Source organism: Camelina sativa, chromosome 20, assembly GCF_030686135.1.
Source record: "Camelina sativa cultivar CO46 ecotype springtype chromosome 20, ASM3068613v1".
Taxonomy (NCBI): domain Eukaryota; kingdom Viridiplantae; phylum Streptophyta; class Magnoliopsida; order Brassicales; family Brassicaceae; genus Camelina; species Camelina sativa.
This window is the reverse complement of record NC_141899.1, coordinates 26,022,835-26,042,528: the sequence shown is the minus strand read 5'-3', so window position 1 is coordinate 26,042,528 and position 19,694 is coordinate 26,022,835. Positions and strand designations below refer to the sequence as shown.

General features: G+C 40.1%; 2 protein-coding genes and 1 non-coding gene across 3 annotated transcripts; all 3 read left to right on the top strand.

Annotated features, from left to right (window-relative positions):
• The first annotated feature begins 8 nt into the window (after positions 1-8).
• Positions 9-1,369, top strand: LOC104772703 (uncharacterized). The gene is made up of 5 exons (XM_010497287.2): positions 9-32; positions 173-211; positions 300-599; positions 694-1,212; positions 1,358-1,369. The coding sequence occupies exons 1-5, from the start codon at positions 9-11 to the stop codon at positions 1,367-1,369; spliced, it is 894 nt and encodes a 297-aa protein (XP_010495589.2).
• A 1,876-nt stretch (positions 1,370-3,245) lies between these two features.
• LOC147919378 (small nucleolar RNA R71) lies at positions 3,246-3,352 on the top strand. Its single transcript, XR_015594232.1, has one exon. It is a non-coding gene; the product is annotated as a small nucleolar RNA R71 (small nucleolar RNA).
• Positions 3,353-7,372: 4,020 nt separating this feature from the next.
• LOC147919377 (uncharacterized) lies at positions 7,373-7,714 on the top strand. Its single transcript, XM_087503949.1, has one exon. The coding sequence runs from the start codon at positions 7,373-7,375 to the stop codon at positions 7,712-7,714; it is 342 nt and encodes a 113-aa protein (XP_087360075.1).
• The last annotated feature ends 11,980 nt before the right edge of the window (positions 7,715-19,694 follow it).

The window sequence follows — 19,694 nt, the reverse complement described above, 5'->3', positions numbered from 1 at the left end:
GCAAGTGTATGGCTGAAATGGAAGAGCGGCAAGTAAAATTAGTAAAACAGGTCAATGCCTTGGAAAGTGAACTTGGCAGAATCAAGAATCAGGTTAGATACTTAAGAGTTCTCTACTATTCATCAGCCAGTTAGAGTAATATAAATTGATGTTATTTTTGTTTATGTTATAGAGACCCGAAGCTGAAATGGATGAAAACTCAGCTGCAAGAGTAACATATTCTTACTTCTTTTCATATCAGCTAAGTGATTCTTCTTAGTGTCGTTTATGATTCTTAGTTGCTCATGAAATTGTTGCAGAGTGTAAACAGAAGAGCACATCCTAAGTGTGTGTTTGTTGATTGGTCTGACACTGATGAAAATGTTGGTGAGGGTCGGATTCTTTCTTCTGATCCGGATGACATAGTGAATGACTGTCGTCTTGGCCCTTATGATCTCAAAGTGTTAGTTGAAGCTGCATATAAACCAGATGCATTTCTATGGAGACCTGCACAAAAGATCTTTCATATGAAAGAAGCTGTTGGACATATAATCGCATGGCCAACTGATAAGTGTAGACTGGTAGACAACAACATCCAAATGGAAGACATTGCCCCTATGGTATTTATAATTTCTAGCAATGTGTTAGCAATGTATTACCTGTCTATAATGCTAATTAATTATATTGGATTTGTTTACTGATTGTGTTTAACAGGGTATACAAGGAAACAAATGTAAACTATTGGATTTGTCTAAGGGTGAAGTCATTGTTGCTGAGGGGCGTTGGGAGACACAAGAACCAAGTGCGTTGGTTAACGGAATTCCTCTTGGACCAAAAGCAGTTAAAGTATTTGTGGATTCAGTAAAGCAGCCTGATACATCACTATGGAGACCTACAGCTGAAATGTCATTTCTTGAGGACTGTTTGATGGCTTACGTATCTTGGCCCCTGAGTAAGGTTGATTTTGAAAATCCCTCAACTCCAACTGGTCAGAATGCTACATCACATGCTTCTTTGTCTGCATCAAAGGCCAAGTCTGCAGCCACAGCTTCTAAGTCTGCTACAGAGTCCAAAACTTCAGCAACAGCTTCAAAGGCTGCATCGCAGGCCAAATCTGCATCTATGTCTTCTAAGTCTGCATCTGGTTCTGAATCTCCTGTTGATGATGCAACGGGTCCAATATCTCTAATAAAGAATACTTTACCATCACAGTCTCCTCTTAGGAAGTCTCCAGTAAGTGTTTTCATACGTTATGAAGTTGTTTTTGTTAATTATATGATGACTGATGGTTTATATTGTAAACATGGCAGCGCATTAATAAAGTTATTTCCAAGGAGAATAAGAAGTGCAAGTTGATGGATTTAACTGGAAAGAATAGTGTTGTGGCTGAAGGACGATGGGGAACAAATGATCCAGAACATAAGGTTCACTTTACTCGCTTGGGTTCTAATGCAGTTAAAGTGTGGATAGATGTTGTGAAGGTGAAAAATGTAAAAGTTTGGAGGCCATCCGATGAAATAGAGATTATTGAAGATGCACTTAGCTCCTGCATTGCTTGGCCAGAGAACAAGGTCATTATGTCTTAAACTGATGGTTTTATTGTGTAATGTTAAGTACTTGAGATTGCTTGTTTATTTTGGATGTTCTTGAGACTTTGATGGTAAACTGATGTTCTTGAGACTTTTGTTATGTATTTTGGATCTGAGACGTTTATTAATCAATGGTCAATGTATGAGATTTTATAAAACAGGTTATGTGTGCTATAATCACATATCAGAAAATGCTATAAAAGTACAGGTAAACGTTATGATAAAAGAATATACCATAGCACAGTAAACAAGATAAAACAGCATTTCGCAACAGCTATATTAGATATGTATAACATAGCACGAAAAATTAAATATTGTATAAATTTTTGCAAAATTATAATCTTGATAATACAGCAGTTTATTAGAGCTATGTTATAAAACTATAACATAGCACGAAAAAACAAATGTTGTATAAATTTTTTCAAAATTATGATCTTGATAATATAGCAATTTCTTAAATCTATGTTATAGTTTTATGACATAGCATACGTAATAAGTGCTATTGTATATGGGGTACATATAATAACAGTGCCCAAAAACAGCGCTCATGAAAACGCTATCAAAGACCTATGATAGCGTTTTTGTCTGGTTAACAATGTTCATATTTGTTGTAGTGGAACAACGCCTTATACTTCTCAAGAAGCTCTTTGCGAAACCGTCCAGGGAATGGCAACGATAGTTTGTAGGGTGGAGGAATGAATCGTCTCTCTTTCTGGTTCTCCCCGCCTGGTTTGTCGATTGGTGATGGGCTTACCCGAATATCCACCCGATCATTTGTCAGGGTGGCATGATCGGGTACAGGGTTGGGTTGTTCTACGGAATGATTTGGTGGATGAGTAGAAGTTGGTGGCTCATGGAGATCCTCCCCATCTAAGCCATTGTTGTCCTTAGTAATGGTTGGTGGTACCTCACGAGTCGGTAAGTGGCATCCACTCCGTAAGGCTATGGCGAGAGCAGAAACTTGGCTGGTTGAAGTTGAAGCCGATTTATCTGTAAGCGTCTGAATTCGAGAGCTCAAAGCATCAAACTTGATATGCAGTTTCTGATAGTTGGCTAATAAGCGACTAGCGAGATCATCGAATCGTGTGTTGATGTTTATGGCATGGGACTTCTGAGTGGACATGACTTGTTGCATCATTGATAGCAAGTTTAGGGATGAAGAAGCTGACAGCAGATTTTGCGATGAACTTATGTTAGACTGCTGTGTGGGTGGGTGTAGTTTCCTAGCAATAGGTAGGCCACGGTTCAAACCGTGTGGAGTGGTTGGATTGATAGCCTGGTGACTGAGGATGTAGTTGTTGTACCCTTTATTGTAACCTCCTTGATTGTTGATGTAGTTGACATCCTCTATTTGAGCATTCTCCCCATCTAGTTGCTGAAACTGGTCTTCCACTGAGATGGAATGGACATGTTGTTGCTGGGTGAGGAGTTTTCCCTATTAGTCATTGAGGGCTTTCATGTCTCACTTGTACTTGGAATCATCCTCTCCAGGAAGATCATATTGTGCGATCATACTCCTCATTGTAGTACCCATCAGATTGGGCTAAGTTCTCCACTAGGTCCCAACCTTCATCAACATCCTTGTTGAGAAAATTACCATTACTTGCGGTATCCAGCAACATCCTTATCTTAGAGACTATACCACGGTAAAGTGTACTTAGCAAAGAAGCATTTCTGAATCCGTGATGTGGGCATCGGCTGGTGTATCCCTTGAAACGCTCCCAGGCTTCACTGAACGTCTCATTGCTTTTCTGAACAAAGCTGGAGATGTCATTTTGCAGTCTTGCAGTTCTGGAGTTGGAGAAGAATTTGGCGAGGAACGCCTTTTTGCATGCTTCCCATGTGGTGATACACTCCTTGGGAAGTGATTTCTCACAAATGTGTGCTTTGTCACCCAAAGAAAATGGGAAAAGCCGGAGTTTAAATCCATCTTCACTCATTCCATTGATCTTTGTGAGGCTACAGAGCCTATCAAACTCATCCAGATGATCCAATGGGTCCTCCATTGGTAGGCCATGAAACTTGTTGCTCTCAATCATCTGGATAAGACTACTCTTGATCTCAAAATTGATGTTTTGAACAGCAGGTGGCACAATTTCATGTCTTTGAGTGTGAGTAGATGGAGCATCTCCTGCTCCTATGTTGGTCCTCTCTTGAGGAGCTGGTGGACCATTCTGATTATTCATGACCTCCTAAATTGTGGTTGGATGTGGTTGCTGGACTTGTTGTTGATGGAGTAACCTTGGTCTTTCAATGTTGTTCATGAATGGACTCATGTGGTGGCTCCCTTGAATCGTGTTTGCATGCACAATCAGTTAACCGAGTGAGTACACGAAGATCTACCCGATCCAGATGATCTCGGGTTGTAACTGAAATGCAAAACAAACAAACACAAAAGTAAACAATTCAGTTCCGAACCTATGGATAGAAAAGAACTTGATCTAGCAAGTGCTGAAATCTTAAACGTAGCAAACAAAATTAAACCAAATGGCAACGGCACCAAATTGATAACAGGATTTTCACCCAAGGTATCAATTCCCTATGCAGTTGTAGTACAAAGGGTTATCAATCTATATGGTTGTTATGCTAGCAGATAAGATATGATCATAACGATGCAAGTCAATCCAAGCAATAGTGGGTTTTTTCTAACAACCTAAAGTGACCAAAAGTAAATAAAAGAACAAGAACCACATGACCTAAGTACTCGATGCAAGCATTCGGATACAGGATCGGGTGGGGTAATAGGATTAAGAAGACAAGGATGAAAAGCTCGAAGGTATACACGAAGCTGGTGATTGAGTACGAGTTCGGGTAAGGGGTCGAGTTATAGAATAAACCTAAACAATCAAGATACGAAAGCTCTGAAGGATGGGGTAATCGACTCATAAGTGCTCCTGACAAATTTTGGATGTCCTACATGCCTCAAGCAAATATTCCCTAGACAATGAATCTCTTAAACCTTGCTAAGACACTCTCGTGATAGAAACAATCAACCTTAGTCACTCCCCTACCCAACTCTCGTTGGAGAAACATGACCAAGCAGGCATTACAATTCGATTCATTATTGTCAATAAACTCCTTACACATCTAATCTCTTAGGCTAAGTAAGTAAATCTCTAGCATTGATTGATTCAAGCATTTCAACAACATGATCTCTCGATGGCAAAACACCCTAGATCTAATCTGAACCTCTTGGTCTGAAAATAGCGTTAAGAACACCAATCTAGAAAGGAATTTATATAAAATAAACATTAAGCTAAAACATCCTAACCGATCAAAAACACATATTTGTCAATCCAATCCTTAGAAACCTTAATTCACTACTCATATCTCATAGTAAAAAACATAAAAACACAAATGAATGAAAATTGCATTGTATTAAGATAAGATAAAAAGTGGTAGAGTACAGAATCGACATTGAAAGGAATAGCAAAAGAAAATAAAATTGAATCCTAACAAAGTGGAAAAAGTGTTTGAATCGCTCTCTCTCTCTCTCAGAAACTCTCGCTCTCTGTGTTTGAGTGTCTGCGGCATGCTAGGGCGAGAAGAAGAAGAGGGGGGTTTATATATGGAAACCCCTTAAACCTAGCTGTTCAGTTCTGCCCGAGGGTCTGCTCGAGGCGGTGCATGAGGTTCAAGTCGGGTAGTTCCTCGGGTAGGGCTTCGGGTTGTTCTTGCTGCTCTTAGATTCTCTTTGATCGGGTTGAGGTTCGGACTGTTCTTCTTGCACAATCGCTCGTTCGGGTACATGCTCGGGTTTGACCTCATTTTCCCCCATTTTGGCCTCCAAAGCACCTGTTTTCATCCAAAATGCACAAATGCAACAATGCAGCACCCAAAATGGCCTAAATGCAAATTCCTACAGTTAGGGTAAATATAATGCAAAATATGGACAAAAAAATGGTGTCTAAAACATGTAAATTAAAGAATTATCATTATGTGAGACTCTCAAGACCATCCATAAGCTTCCTAGAATGTATCAAGGCGTTCCAATAAACCACAACTTCAGCCCCAAGTTATCAAGACTCAAGGTGAATCACAACTTTCCCAATTTAGCCGATATTCTCATTCAATTCCGAAAGACCATAATTATCATTAATTGTTGAGATTTATTTCTTTATTTTAGCATATAGATGTTGTACTTGAGCCTCTATATAAGCTCTATTACGTTTTACTTTTCAGTGCACGCTTTTGATTAATAAGAAATTTCAGTTTGCTTCAACACTTTGTGTTTTGAATCAAATCATTGTTCTTGCGAGTTCTAGGTAGTTTGTGGAATCAAACAACTTAGGTTTCGTGTAGAATCTCTAATCCTTGCGAGGAATAGCCATTGGATCATTGTAACATCCGCGAACCGGAATATGCGTTTTTGGTTGGTGTGTCGATCGATACCCTTGTAGCATCGTTCGACACCACTAATTATGGGTTCGTCGGGTTTGTTTTAATCGTCGATTTGGTTTGGTTTGGTTTAAGGAAACCATTGAACCGGGTCTTAAAAGGAAGAAAACGACCTAGGTCGTGTTTCAGATGTTGGGTGTCGCCGTTGTGAGTTGTTTGAGGAAAAAGAGAGAAAACCTTGTTCTTGAGCTTTTGAGAGAGATTGGTGAGATTCCTTGCTGTTCTTGGGAGATCTAAGGCTGGGAAGGAGCTAGAAGCTTGCTAGGAGTGAGGGAATTCGTTCTTGTTGGTCAGAATCTTCTTGCAGAGAGGTGAGTGCATGACCATGGCTTATCTAAGCTAAGATCTCTAGATTTTATGTGATTTGGTGCTTATGTGGTTGTTTCTTTGAGTTCTCTATGGTATTTCGTTGCTGTTTTGGCTGGGTTTGGCTTCTGGGAGTGCAAGGAGCGGATTGGAGAGGATTGAAGGCGAGATTTGGAGTTTTTGATCGAAGGAAATCACTGCTCGGCAACGGTGTCGGTCGACACCAGTTGGGGTGTCAGTCGACACCAACGCGAGGACGGCTCAAGACTTTGGCGAGTGTCGATCGATGCCATGTGGAGGTGTCGGTCGACACAAACTAGGTTTTTCGGGAGTGTCGGGCAGAGTGTCGGTCGACACCAGTATGGTGTCGGTCGACACCAGATTGTCAGTGTCGATCGACACCTTCTGGTGTCGGTCGACACCCTTCTTTCAGCTACGACGGACTGTTGTATGCTTTGTATATTGCCTGGTTTGTTTATTTGATTGTTGATTGTGGCTTGTAGAGATCTTATTGCTTGTGTGTATAGCCCAGCAGATGGGAGGATTGTCTCACTAAGTATTTGTGATAATACTTACGCATCTCAATTGTTGTTTGTAGTGTGTAGGTAAAGGCAAAGTGTGATAGTGGAATCAAAGGCAATGAAGAGGAGGATGTTCTAGGGACTCAATTGATTGTTTACCTGGCATTGTTAGGTTGCTAGAGTTGAGTCTTAGAGCATTGTTAGGATTGCTGGTTATTTGATTTATGCTGTTGGAATCAATACTGGATATTATTTTATTGGTTATTGGTTATTGGTTTATTGGATATTTATTGGTATGTTGTTCCGCTGTTGGTTGTGAATGTGGTTAGGTGGCTAGTGTATATGAGACCACTAGTTGTAGTTATTTATTATATTATATTTATTATTTATTGTTAAAAAAAAAAGGTCGGTCCTTTCAATCATATTCTCTAGCCCTCGGTGTTGTGGAATCAACATCAAACCGGTTACTCTCCACAAATTGCTTCCACCTAAGCTTATAAGTCTTTGAGTCTATGAGCCTTGTCTTGGTGGATTCCGACGCTTGTATCTATTTGTGACCTAGGAGCATCAGTTAGCCTCATGCCTCTCTGTGTGGCTAAGAATTTGGGCTTCACAAGGTACAAATCTTGCAATCTATCTCCCATCTTGGTGGATAGAACAGTTAGACTTCCACATGGCTTGTTGGAAGATCTCCCAATAAAGATTGGAAAAGTACAGGTTCCTACTGTTTTTATGGTCTTGGAGATGGATGAAGAACCTAAAGGTCAATTATTCATGGGAAGACCTTTCTTAGCTACTGTTGGAGCAATCATAGATGTTAGGAAAGAGATGATTGATCTCAATTTGGGTATAAACTTCAAGATGAAGTTTACCATCAATGACACTATGAGAATGCTAACTATTGATGGGCAGACCTTCTGAATTCAAGGAAAAAATCAGCTAACTAAACCATCAGTTTTTGAGGGTGTAAATGGGCCAAAAGTAGAGATTTTCTCAGCATGTGAGGAAGCTCCAAGGGGAGCACGACCCCATAACACAACCCCATGGTCGGGTTCATGTTCGGGTCATACTCCAGCTCTCCTAGAATGCCCATATTCAATCTCCAAGCTTGCCCAACAGCTAGAGTCAAGAAATCCGGCCCGCATCTGATGGGTTGTCAGTACTTCAAAATACTAACGTTCTCAAAGATTATGTGAGGGAATTGACAGCTACAGTGAAGAGGATGAGTGGGGAAATCAAGAAACTCCAAGGGAAAGTCAGTGGTTCTTCTTCAAAGAAAGCAAAGCAAAGGCTGATTATACAGAGGAGGAACTACTCTTTTAGCATTGATCTTGGAAAAAGAGGAAAAATGAAATCTCACGGAATAGAGAGTACTTCATCATCTCTCTATGACCCTTCTAAAGAAAGAGAAGTGTGCACAGTAAAGCTTAGTGACTTTAAAGAAGCTCACTTGGGATGAAGTCCCAAAGGTATCCTTGTAAGTATGGCTTACATTTTTTGTTAATTGTTATGATATCTTTTCTTTAGTGTTTTGAATTCTAGGAATAAAAGCCATTAAGTGTTAAGGAGATATTTGAATGAGCTCGAGCCTATCTGATGTCTAACCTGATGGGTTACTCGATGCCCTACCCGATGCATGACTCGGATGCTGGCCCGAGCAACAGGTCCACGCACATCACTAACCTCACTGATGAGCCAACTGAAGCAACCACTGAAGCTGTGAACGAGCTTGCGTATACATTGGGAAGCATGGAAGCTGTTGTGACTTCCTTCTTCACCAACCCATGAGGTACCATCTTCATCCACACCATTTTTTATACCATTGCATTGTATTTTATTTTCTTTGTGTGATTCTCATATTTCTTTTTCAAACTATTATTTACACAAGGAACTGTGTAATTTAAGTTTGGGAGAGGGTCTGAGAATGTATTTAACATTGTACTTTGTTTTCTTATTTCAAATTTTTGCATGATAGCAGGATAAGCCATATGTGGTGTATGTAGATGCTTCTAGAGTTGGTTTGGGGTGTGTACTGATACAAGAGGAAAGGGTATTGCCTATGCTTCGCGGTATTTGCAGAAGCATGAGGGAAACTATCCTACCCATGACTTGGAGATGGCAGCTGTAGTTTTTGCTTTGAAGATTTGGAGATCTTATCTTTATGGCGAAAAGGTACAGGTGTAAACAGATCATATGAGCCTGAAGTATATCTTCATTCAGCCTGAGCTGAACCTGAGGCAGAGGTGGTGGATGGAGTTATTGGCGGATTATAATCTGGATATAGCTTACCACCCCGGTAAAGCTAACTTGGTGGCGGATGCTCTAAGAAGGAAGCGAGCGGCTTCTGCTTAGGAGCAGGATATGAAGTCCTTAGTGAGTGAGATCAGTACTTTGAGGTTATGTGCTATCTCACAAGAGCCATTAGGATTGGAGGCAGCTGATAGAGTAGATCTTCTGAGTAGAGTATAGCTGGCTCAGGAGAGTGATGTGGGGCCGGTGAACGCCTCTAGGGCTGCGGGTACGGAGTATCAGGTCTGTATGGGATTATCCTTGTGCATGGTCGGGTTTTTGTGCCCAAGGATGAGTGTCTGAGGCAGGAGATACTGAGAGAGGCTCCAAGCAAGCTCTCTATTCATCCAGAGGCAACCAAGATGTATCGTGAGCTCAAACGGTATTATCATTGGGTTGGGATGAAGAGGGATGTCGCTAGCTGGGTTGCGAGGTGTGATACTTGCCATCTAGTGAAGGCTGATCATCAGGTGTTGGGTGGCCTATTCTAGAGTTTACCCATTCCGAATTGGAAGTGAGATATGATCATGATGGACTTCGTGGTTGGTTTGCTAGTTTCGCGGACTATGGATGCTATTTTGGTGATTGTCGATCGTTTGACCAAGTCTGCACATTTTCTGGCCATTAAGAAGACTGATGGAGCAGCAACTATGGCTAAGAAATATGTGAGGGAGATAGTGGAATTGCATGGTGTGCCTGTGAGCATAGTGTTAGGCAGGGATTCCATGTTCACTATGGCGTTTTGGAAGGAATTTCAGGTGGAGTTGGGCACGAAATTGCATATGAGTACAGCTTACCATCCTCAGACAGATAGGCAGTCAGAGAGAACGATTCAGACTCTGGAGGATTTGCTGAGGATATGTATGCTGGACTAGGGTGGTCACTGGGCTGATCACCTGAACCTGATAGAGTTTGCTTACAACAATAGCTATCAGGCGAGTATTGGTATGGCTCCTTATGAGGCGTGGGAGGCCATGTTGCACACATTATGCTGCACTCAGGTAGGGGAGAAGAGCATATTAGATGCGAGTTTTGTTCAGGAGACCTCGGAGAAGATCCAGGTGCTTAAGCTGAACATGAGGAAGGCTCAAGATCGGCAGAGGAGTTATGCTGATCAGAGAAGGAAGGACATTGAGTTCCAAGTGGATGATAGAAAGTACCTCAAGATGGCTATGTTGCGGGATCCGAACAGGTCTATCTCAGAGACTAAGTTGAGTCTGAGGTACATGGGTGCTTTCAGGATTGTGGAGCGGGTGGGGCCAGTTGCATATAGGCTGGAGTTGCCTGAGATTATGTATGTGTTCCACAAGGTCTTTCATGTGTCGATGCTGAGGAAGTGTCTTCACAAGGATGACGAAATATTTAAAATGACATGCAATATAACTATTTTAATATAATGCTTTTAAAAAAAATTTTGCCCGCACAAGCGTGCGGATAACTTTCCTAGTATGTTTTATTTTAATTTCTGTATACGCGTGTACATTAATTATTTTTTTTTTTTGTAGAAAAATTCTAGCCAATAAGCAATGTCCACATGACATTACTCCCAATCCAAGCGCTTATTCATGATCCGAATTTAATCTATCCGGGTTGCAAAAAATTAGCACGTTTTTACTTTTACAATGCCCAAATACCTTTTCCGTTTTTTGTTATTCTTCTCCAAATAATTTATATTAGGGGTATTTCATGGCATTCCCGTTTTTTGTTTTTTTTTTTAATTCCTAAGCGTGCTTCCCAATTAATAGTATAGATGTGAACAATCATATCCTTCCAAATTGAGTAAATACTAACTTGGAACTAAAGCCTAGATCAAGGTTTTAGTTCATGAATTCAGTTATAAAGATAAGGTTTGCATCCGAGTGAACTAGAGCCAAAGGTTGTAGATATTGTCATTGAAATGATCCGACCCATTTTTTTCTTTTTACTGTAATAATTAACTTGTGATCCCATACTCACTAACAACCTAACCCCATTCAAACAACAGTAGATAACATAAAATTATACCATTAATCCAATAACCAATAAACCAATATTTAATTCATTATAAACAGTAATAAACCATCCAACAAAGTCAACAAACATTAAACCAGCAACCTAGCAACATTATAGCGACGGCTCTACGCACTTGCATCGACCGATGCTACGTCCTTGCATCGATCGATACACTCCTTGCATCGACCGATGCAATCCTCCAAATCCCTAGATGTATCAACTGATGCACTCCTTGCATCAACCAATGCAATTCCTCTTGTCGCTGCCAAATCCCTAAATGTGTCAATCGATGCATCACGACGCATCACCGCTCGCGATCTCCTCTGTCTCCTCTCGGCTCCATAATGCCGAAACCGACCTCCAAAGGCCAAAAAACTCACAACAAACACTCACATACGAGCACATAAGCATTCACCACCCAAAAGCACATAAAACACATACATCTAATCTATTAGATCAGTCATGGTCACACACTCACCTTTGAGAATGACGAGTCTAATTATAAAACCCCGAAAATAGCCTCCTAGCAAGCTCCTCTCACGTCCTCAGCCTGAGATCTCCACTCCCACAGACAAATTTCACAAGAAACGGCTTAGAACTCCTCAAGAATGCTCACATGAACTTTTTAGAAGTTTTTCTCTCTTTTACAGAAGGAAAAAATGACCAAACTCGGCCAAGGGCGTCGAAGTATCCTTTTATACTCGACTCCTAGGTTATCCTAAACCCAAAACATAACAACGTGTGCGTTTAACTTACGTTGTCCCGCAAATGTGTACTTTGCGTCGACCGACGCAACCTTGCGTTGATCGATGCACATCCCAAACCGGTATTTTGGTTCGCGGGTGTTACAGTGATCAATACTTTGTGACAATCGTCTCTTGAACCGCTAAAACTTGGTTGTATCCCTTTTGGTTCTAACATTGTATGTAAGTAGCGAAATGATTAGATCTTTAACTCCAACAAAAAAACTTGGCACAAATGAAAAGTTCTCCATACAAATAGTTTATGATGACCACCACATTGTTCCTTAAGAATGTAATAGAACCCTCTGAAGTTAGGACTGACCACTTGGAAGTACTTGTTGAGATCAAAGTTCATAAATCTTTTGTATCAAAATCAAGTGCTTCCTCCACAAAGGACAACTTTGTATCCATTAATTATGTTTTCTCTGAACTGAATACGACCTTTAAACGTCAAGACGTAGAACACTTAATTATCAGCCGCTTTGTCTCATGTTTGTCTTTAATCTCCAAAACCTTGTAAGATTGGTTGAAATATGGAATCTACAAAACTATAACACAATCTAGCTATTTGATAAACAAATTCACAGTATCCAGGATCAGATAAACTTCTTTTTAATCATCTGAAACTTGACCATCATCATATTCAGTCATGATAATCGGTAATTTTTTCAGACTGATGAGGGGTGTCTTTTGCTTCACAAAAGATACACAAATATCCATTCTCTCGTATATGAATATTTTAGAGGAAGTATTGAGAGTAACATAAATCCAATCGAGATATTTACCAAAAATTTGGAGGTTAACAAATAAATTTTAAAAGATAAATCACGAAGGAATAAAAATTATTTTAGAGAACAAATGTGCAATAATAAAAAAAAATAGAGAAGATTTAAAAGAGAAGAGAAATTGAAATTTTGTTTGTTATTTGATTGATTAATTCTTGCAAATGAAGAATGACTTGCAAGTAGTTTTTGGTAAAATGATCTAAACAAATATAATTACATAATAAAATAGCTAAACCAGGTGACTGAACCGAATTTTATAAAACTAAATGAGATGTAAAATTGTCTATCACACTACTGTCGTCGTCATCATATCTACAATCAATGAGCTTGCTTTTGCACGTGGTATAACTATCCAATTCTTCAAACCTAACTTGGTCACATATTTCAGTTTTTATACTAGTGTTTTTCTAGAGTGCCACATAATTTTACTTATTCCAAGTGGCTTAGTTATTTTAAAATTTTAATATTAATCGTTTAAAAAAAATCCCTTCGAAAAAACTTTTATACTAATATAATAGGTTTAAATCATCGCCATTCATATGACACATTCTTCCCAAAATATCAATTTAATATTATTTTGAAAACGTTTTTTTTTTTTCAACAGCTTAGATAGATTAACTTAAACGAACCAATTGGAGTGAATTTAGTATTGATAACCAAATTAAATACATAATTCATTGTATAAAAATATATTATAATTGATATAGTAAGTGTTAGGAGCGCAAAAATCGAATTGAGAAAATATGCGAATTATATTTAAATTAACGAAATCAAAAACGAATTACAACAGCATAATATAAAGCAGTAAATAAATCACGGAGGCGAGATATGATATCTCTTTCCTTAATTCAATAAATCGGCCGTAAGTGCTTTCGGACAATCATAATTTATGAATCCCAGGATACAACCGATCACGAACTATTACCGTAGCACACCAGTAATAGAACTCAAGCGAACAGATCTACGTTATACTCTCGAGACTACTAAACTAAGAACTTACTTGGACTAAGCAAGAGAGAGGGAGAGAGAGATCTTCAAAGGAAGGAGTGTTTATGTTTTTGTGTGTGAAAAATAATGAGAGGTTATGCCTCTATATATAGTGGGAGGAGGGAGCTTTCAAGAAAATATTCAGTGAATATTCTCGGCGTGCTGCCCAAGTTTGCTTGGAGTTCACACCAAGTCTTTCCAAAAAAATAAATGGGCCTACAGCAGTCTCAAGAGCCAAAAAGCCCAAAAACCCAAAAGCCCAAGAGACCACAGCCGAGACCAGCCCGGCCCGGCCCACCCCGCGTCCGGCCCGTCCCGCATCTGTGCTCGGCCCGGTTCGGTTCGGTTCGCGTGTGGGAACCTTCCCTCTTCCTTCTACACACTTTTGAAACTAGAAGAGTGTAAAACTATATATATATGAGTGAAAAATCAATCATATTTCCGATGTGGGATATTTCCCAAACCATCCCAAGTAGCTCACTTCACACTCTTATTTCTCATTCAAATCAACTCCGTTTTGGACGTATGAGTATACCATCTTGTAGTACTCGTTACCAGCTTTCCATTGCACTATCGACTAGACAATTCCGATCAGCCATTTGGCCGGAATTTGGCCGGAAAGTCACCGGAAAGTCATTGTCCCAAAACCTGCAATTTTCTGAAACTTGTTTCTGAAAATTCAGTTCCAACAATCCCCCACATGAATAGAAATAAGTCTAAACATATGACGACATAACTAACCCTATAGACTGACACTACTAGCTAGACTATACAGACCTTCGGGAGTATATGCGAAAACTAACTGTATATGAGTTGGTGGCGTTTTTCAACCTTGAACCGACTCATTGTTATACCTGTCGAGTTTACTCGGCCAGTTGGTGAACATGATGTCTTGAACCATCCGGATTTGTATGTAAACTTAGACAGCAGGCTTAACACAGCTTCGTTTTCTCGTAGAACGAGGTTCTCTATTGTGTTCATTGTGGCCTTGAACATGCCTGGTTAATCATGAGTGAACTTGGAGAGTATAGCCTCATATAATCTCCTAGAAACGGCCCCATTTCACACTCACAAGGTGATTTATATAAGCTGCTTGTATTTAAAGAAATATCTTGTAATTATTTCAAATATTTTACAAAGCTACATTTCAAATCATTAAAAGCATATGCTTAACCTCTAACATACAGGAAGCACTTTACATCACTCTAGGAACTGGGAAAAGACAAAAGTCTTCTAGTGCTTGTAGCAGATTCAGCTTGATTTAGTTGTCCCTTTGAACCTAGGTCATGGGGTCTCCAATCTGAGTAGGTGGGGTTACCATCAAACATCCTCTTAAGTCGTAGGCTTTAAACCCATTCCTCTTGATGATTTTATAACTTGATCTCGTGTCAAACCTTTTGTAAATGGATCCGCTAGGTTTTCTTTTGTATTGATGTAATCAATCGTGACTACACCAGTTGAGATAAGTTGTCTAACAGTTTTATGTCTCCGTCTGATGTGACAAGATTTGCCATTGTAATGGGTATTCCTTGCCCTGCCCAAAGCCGATTCGCTATCACAGTGTACACGTATTGCAGGCACAGGATTCCCCCACATTGGGATGTCTTCCAAGAAATTACGAAGTGATTCAGCTTCTGACATAGCTATCTCCAAAGCTATGAATTCAGATTCCATAGTTGATTTAGCTGCCAGAGTTTGTTTGGAAGACTTCCAGGACACTGCTGCACCTCCAAGTGTAAAAACATATCCACTTGTGGATTTTGAGTTTCTCGAGTCTGCGATCCATTTGGCATCACTGTAACCTTCCAAAACTCCGGGTTCTCTACCATAGTGCAAGCCATGATCTTTGGTATAACGTAGATAATCCAAAACTCTAGCTATAGCCATCCAATGCTTATGTCCTGGATTACTTTTGTAGCGACTAAGTACATTTACAGAGTGCGCTAATTCCGGTCTTGTACAGTTTGTCAAGTACATTAGACTGCCAATTACTCTTGCATACTCCACCTGCAGCACAGGTTCACCAGAATTTTTGGTTAAGTGAATTTGAGGATCCTCTGGAGTTTTTGCAGTCCCATTTGAGTAATGCTTGAATCGATCAAGCACTTTTTCAGCATAGTGGGTTTTAGACAAGATAAGGCCCTCATCAGTTCTGATGATTTTTATCCCCAAAATTACATCTGCTAAACCCAAGTCCTTCATGTCAAATTTTCTTTTGAGCATGTTTTTCGTTTGAGTTATGATGTCTTTGTTGCTGCCAATAATAAGCATATCATCTACATATAAGCATAACAAAATGTACCCTGATGGAGTAGTTTTGTAGTATATGCATTTGTCACATTCATTAATGCGAAAACCATTAGACATCATCGTACTGTCAAACTTCTCATGCCACTGCTTAGGAGCCTGTTTGAGTCCATATAATGACTTCACAAGTTTACACACTTTGTGTTCTTGTCCTGGAATAACAAATCCCTCAGGTTGTTTCATGTAGATTTTCTCTTCTAAATCTCCATGAAGAAAAGCAGTTTTTACATCCATTTGATGGATTTCAAGTTTTCTCAAGGCTGCAATACCTATGAGCATCCTGATCGAAGATAGTCTTGTTACCGGTGAATAGGTATCAAAGAAATCTAAGCCTTCTTTTTGCCGAAATCCTTGCACTACAAGCCTAGCCTTGTACCGTTCAATATCGCCATTTGGTTTTCGTTTTATCGTAAAAATTCATTTACATCCCAAAGGCTTAAATCCTTGTGGTAGATCTGCCATCTCGTAAGTATGATGTTGCATGATAGAGTCTATTTCAGTTTTGACTGCTTCCTTCCAATAAGGTGCATCAGGTGTAGACATAGCTTCTGCGTATGTTCTTGGTAGATTTTCAGCTAGAAATGCCATCATCAGAAAATCATCACCAAACGATTTACTTTTGCGAGCTCGTTTGCTTCTTCTAGGTTCCAGTTCTGATTCTACATAAGTAGTACTCAAAGTATTGCCAGCTTCCAAAGTCGCTGCATCTCAATGTCTTCAAAAAATGAAGCATTTCTTGACTCCATAACTGTATTCACATGGATATCTGGAATATCTGATTTATGAACCAGAAATCGATATGCACTACTGTTATGCGCATATCCGATGAAGATACAGTCTACGGTCTTAGGCCCAATTGTGACCTTTTTAGGAGGTGGTACAGCCACTTTTGCTAGACACCCCCACACTTTGAGGTATTTCTACGAAGGTACTGTACCTTTCCAAAGCTCATATGGTGACTTGCCAGTAACCTTATGCGGTATCCTGTTGAGGATGTAATTAGTGGTAAGCAAAGCTTCCCCCCACATGTTCTGGGCTAACCCAGATTCCTGCAACAACGCATTCATCATCTCTTTCGGAGTTCGATTCTTTCGTTCCGCTACTCCGTTAGATTCTGGCGAGTAGGGAGCGGTTGTCTGAGGTATAATGCCTTTTTCTCTGCAAAATGCATTGAACGGCTCATTATATTCTCCTCCTCTATCACTTCGAACTACTTTTATAGTTTTCTGAAGCTGATTTTCTACTTTGAGGGTGAACTCTTTGAATTTTTCCAGTGCTTCATCTTTGCTATGCAAGAGATATACATAGCAATATCTTGTGCAATCATCAATGAAGGTAACAAAGTATTTCTTACCACCTCTAGTTTGCACATACTTTAAATCACATAAGTCTGTGTGAATTAAACCTAGAGGTTCGGTTGTTCTTTCAACGCGTGGTGAGGGAGTTTTAGTGAGTTTGGCCTGTACGCACACTTCACATTTTTCTTGGTTAGTTTTGAATTTCGGAATCAAATTCAAGTTTTGCATTTTTCGCATTGTTTTGTAATTGACATGTGTCCTAAACGTTCATGCCAAGTAGTAAACGACTCAACCAAGTAAGCAATAGGGTTTTCTTTCATTTCATCAACAGAAGCAGAAGCTACAATTTTTGGATGGACTGTCGTTACAGACATTTTGATCAGTCCACCCTTAACAAAACCCTTTCCCAAATACATCCCATTTTTCTTAAGAACTAACTTATCAGCCTCAAAATTGATGGAAAAACCATGCTTGCTTAACACTGTTCCAGAGATGAGATTCTTCCGCATATCAGGTACGTGCTTCACGTTCTAGAGGGTGAGCTCACGATCAGAAGTTAGCTTCAGAACCACTTTGCCTTTATCTTCAATCTTGGACACCGCCGTGTTGCCCATAAAAAGCTGCTCATTTGACTTGTTCTGAACATAGGTGGTGAACATGGTCCTATCAGAGCATATGTGTGTGGTAGCACCAGTGTCGTAGTACCACTCCACTGGGTTGTCTTCCACCATGTTACATTCAGTAACCACCGCAACCATGTCTTCTTCAGTTAGGTTTGCTTGCAACTTGAGATCTTTTGCTTTGCTTTTGCAAACATCAGCCTTGTGTCCAATCTTACCACAATGATGACACTTCCCTTTGAACTTCCTCTCAAGGTTGCTCTTCTTGAAGTTTGGTCCAGATGACACCTTCAACGGTTTATGAGGAATAGAGATCCCTTTACCCTTGCCTTTAAACTTAGCCTTATGCTCAGCTACATGAACATCATGCCCTTGGCTTTGAGCATCCGAATGAGCTCCACGATTGTTGTCCTCAACTCTCAACCGACGGATGAGATCATCAAGAGACATTGCCTTACGCTTGAAGTTAAGGTAATGCTTGAAATTCGACCAGCCTGGTGGTAGCTTCTCAATCAGGCAATTCGTCTTGAAGACATTGCATATCGACATCCCTTCCAAATCGATCTCCTGAAAGATGCGTTGAAGAGCTTCCACTTGTTCCATAATTGGTTTGGAATCCACCATCTTGAAGTTCAGGAACTTCGTAGTTGAGAATTTCTGCATCCCAGACTCATCAGTCTTGTACTTGGTCTCCAAAGCTAGCCACAGTGCTTTTGAAGTCTTGTACATACTGTAGAGGTCATACAGATCATTGACCAAACGGTTCAGAATCTGACCTTTGCAACAGTAGTCTCCTTGAGCCCAACTATCCATACTTCCAACCACATACACGTCAGTGTCACCTTGTGGAAGCGTTGGTGGATCCTCTGTGAGGTACCTTTCCATGTTCATGCTGGCCAAGTAGTAGCGCATCTTGTTTTGCCACGTTTTGAACCCAGCTTTGCCATCGAACTTATCTGGCATCATCCCTTGGGAAGCCGAAGGTGGTATCCCCATGTGGGTTGATCCATTACCGAACAGATTTCGGCGCATGTTTTCCATACCCAAGTCGGTAAGCTTCGTCTTTTCAGCCTTTAGGAGCGCAAAAATCGAACTGAGAAAATATGCGAATTATATTTAAATTAACGAAATCAGAAACGAATTACAACAGCATAATATAAAGCAGTAAATAAATCACGGAGGCGAGATATGATATCTCTTTCCTTAATTCAATAAATCGGCCGTAAGTGCTTTCGGACAATCATAATTTATGAATCCCAGGATACAACCGATCACGAACTATTACCGTAGCACACCAGTAATAGAACTCAAGCGAACAGATCTACGTTATACTCTCGAGACTACTAAACTAAGAACTTACTTGGACTAAGCAAGAGAGGGAGAGAGAGATCTTCAGAGGAAGGAGTGTTTATGTTTTTGTGTGTGAAAAATAATGAGAGGTTATGCCTCTATATATAGTGGAAGGAGGGAGCTCTCAAGAAAATATTCAGTGAATATTCTCGGAGTGCTGTCCAAGTTTGCTTGGAGTTCACACCAAGTCTTTCCAAAAAAAAAAAATGGGCCTACAGCAGTCTCAAGAGCCAAAAAGCCCAAAAACCCAAAAGCCCAAGAGACCACAGCCCGCGTCCGAGACCAGCCCGGCCCGGCCCGCCCCGCGTCCGGCCCGTCCCGCATCCGTGCTCGGCCCGGTTCGGTTCGGTTCGCGTGTGGGAACCTGCCCTCTTCCTTCTACACACTTTTGAAACTAGAATAGTGTAAAACTATATATATATGAGTGAAAAATCAATCATATTTCCGATGTGGGATATTTCCCAAACCATCCCAAGTAGCTCACTTCACACTCTTATTTCTCATTCAAATCAATTCCGTTTTGGACGTAT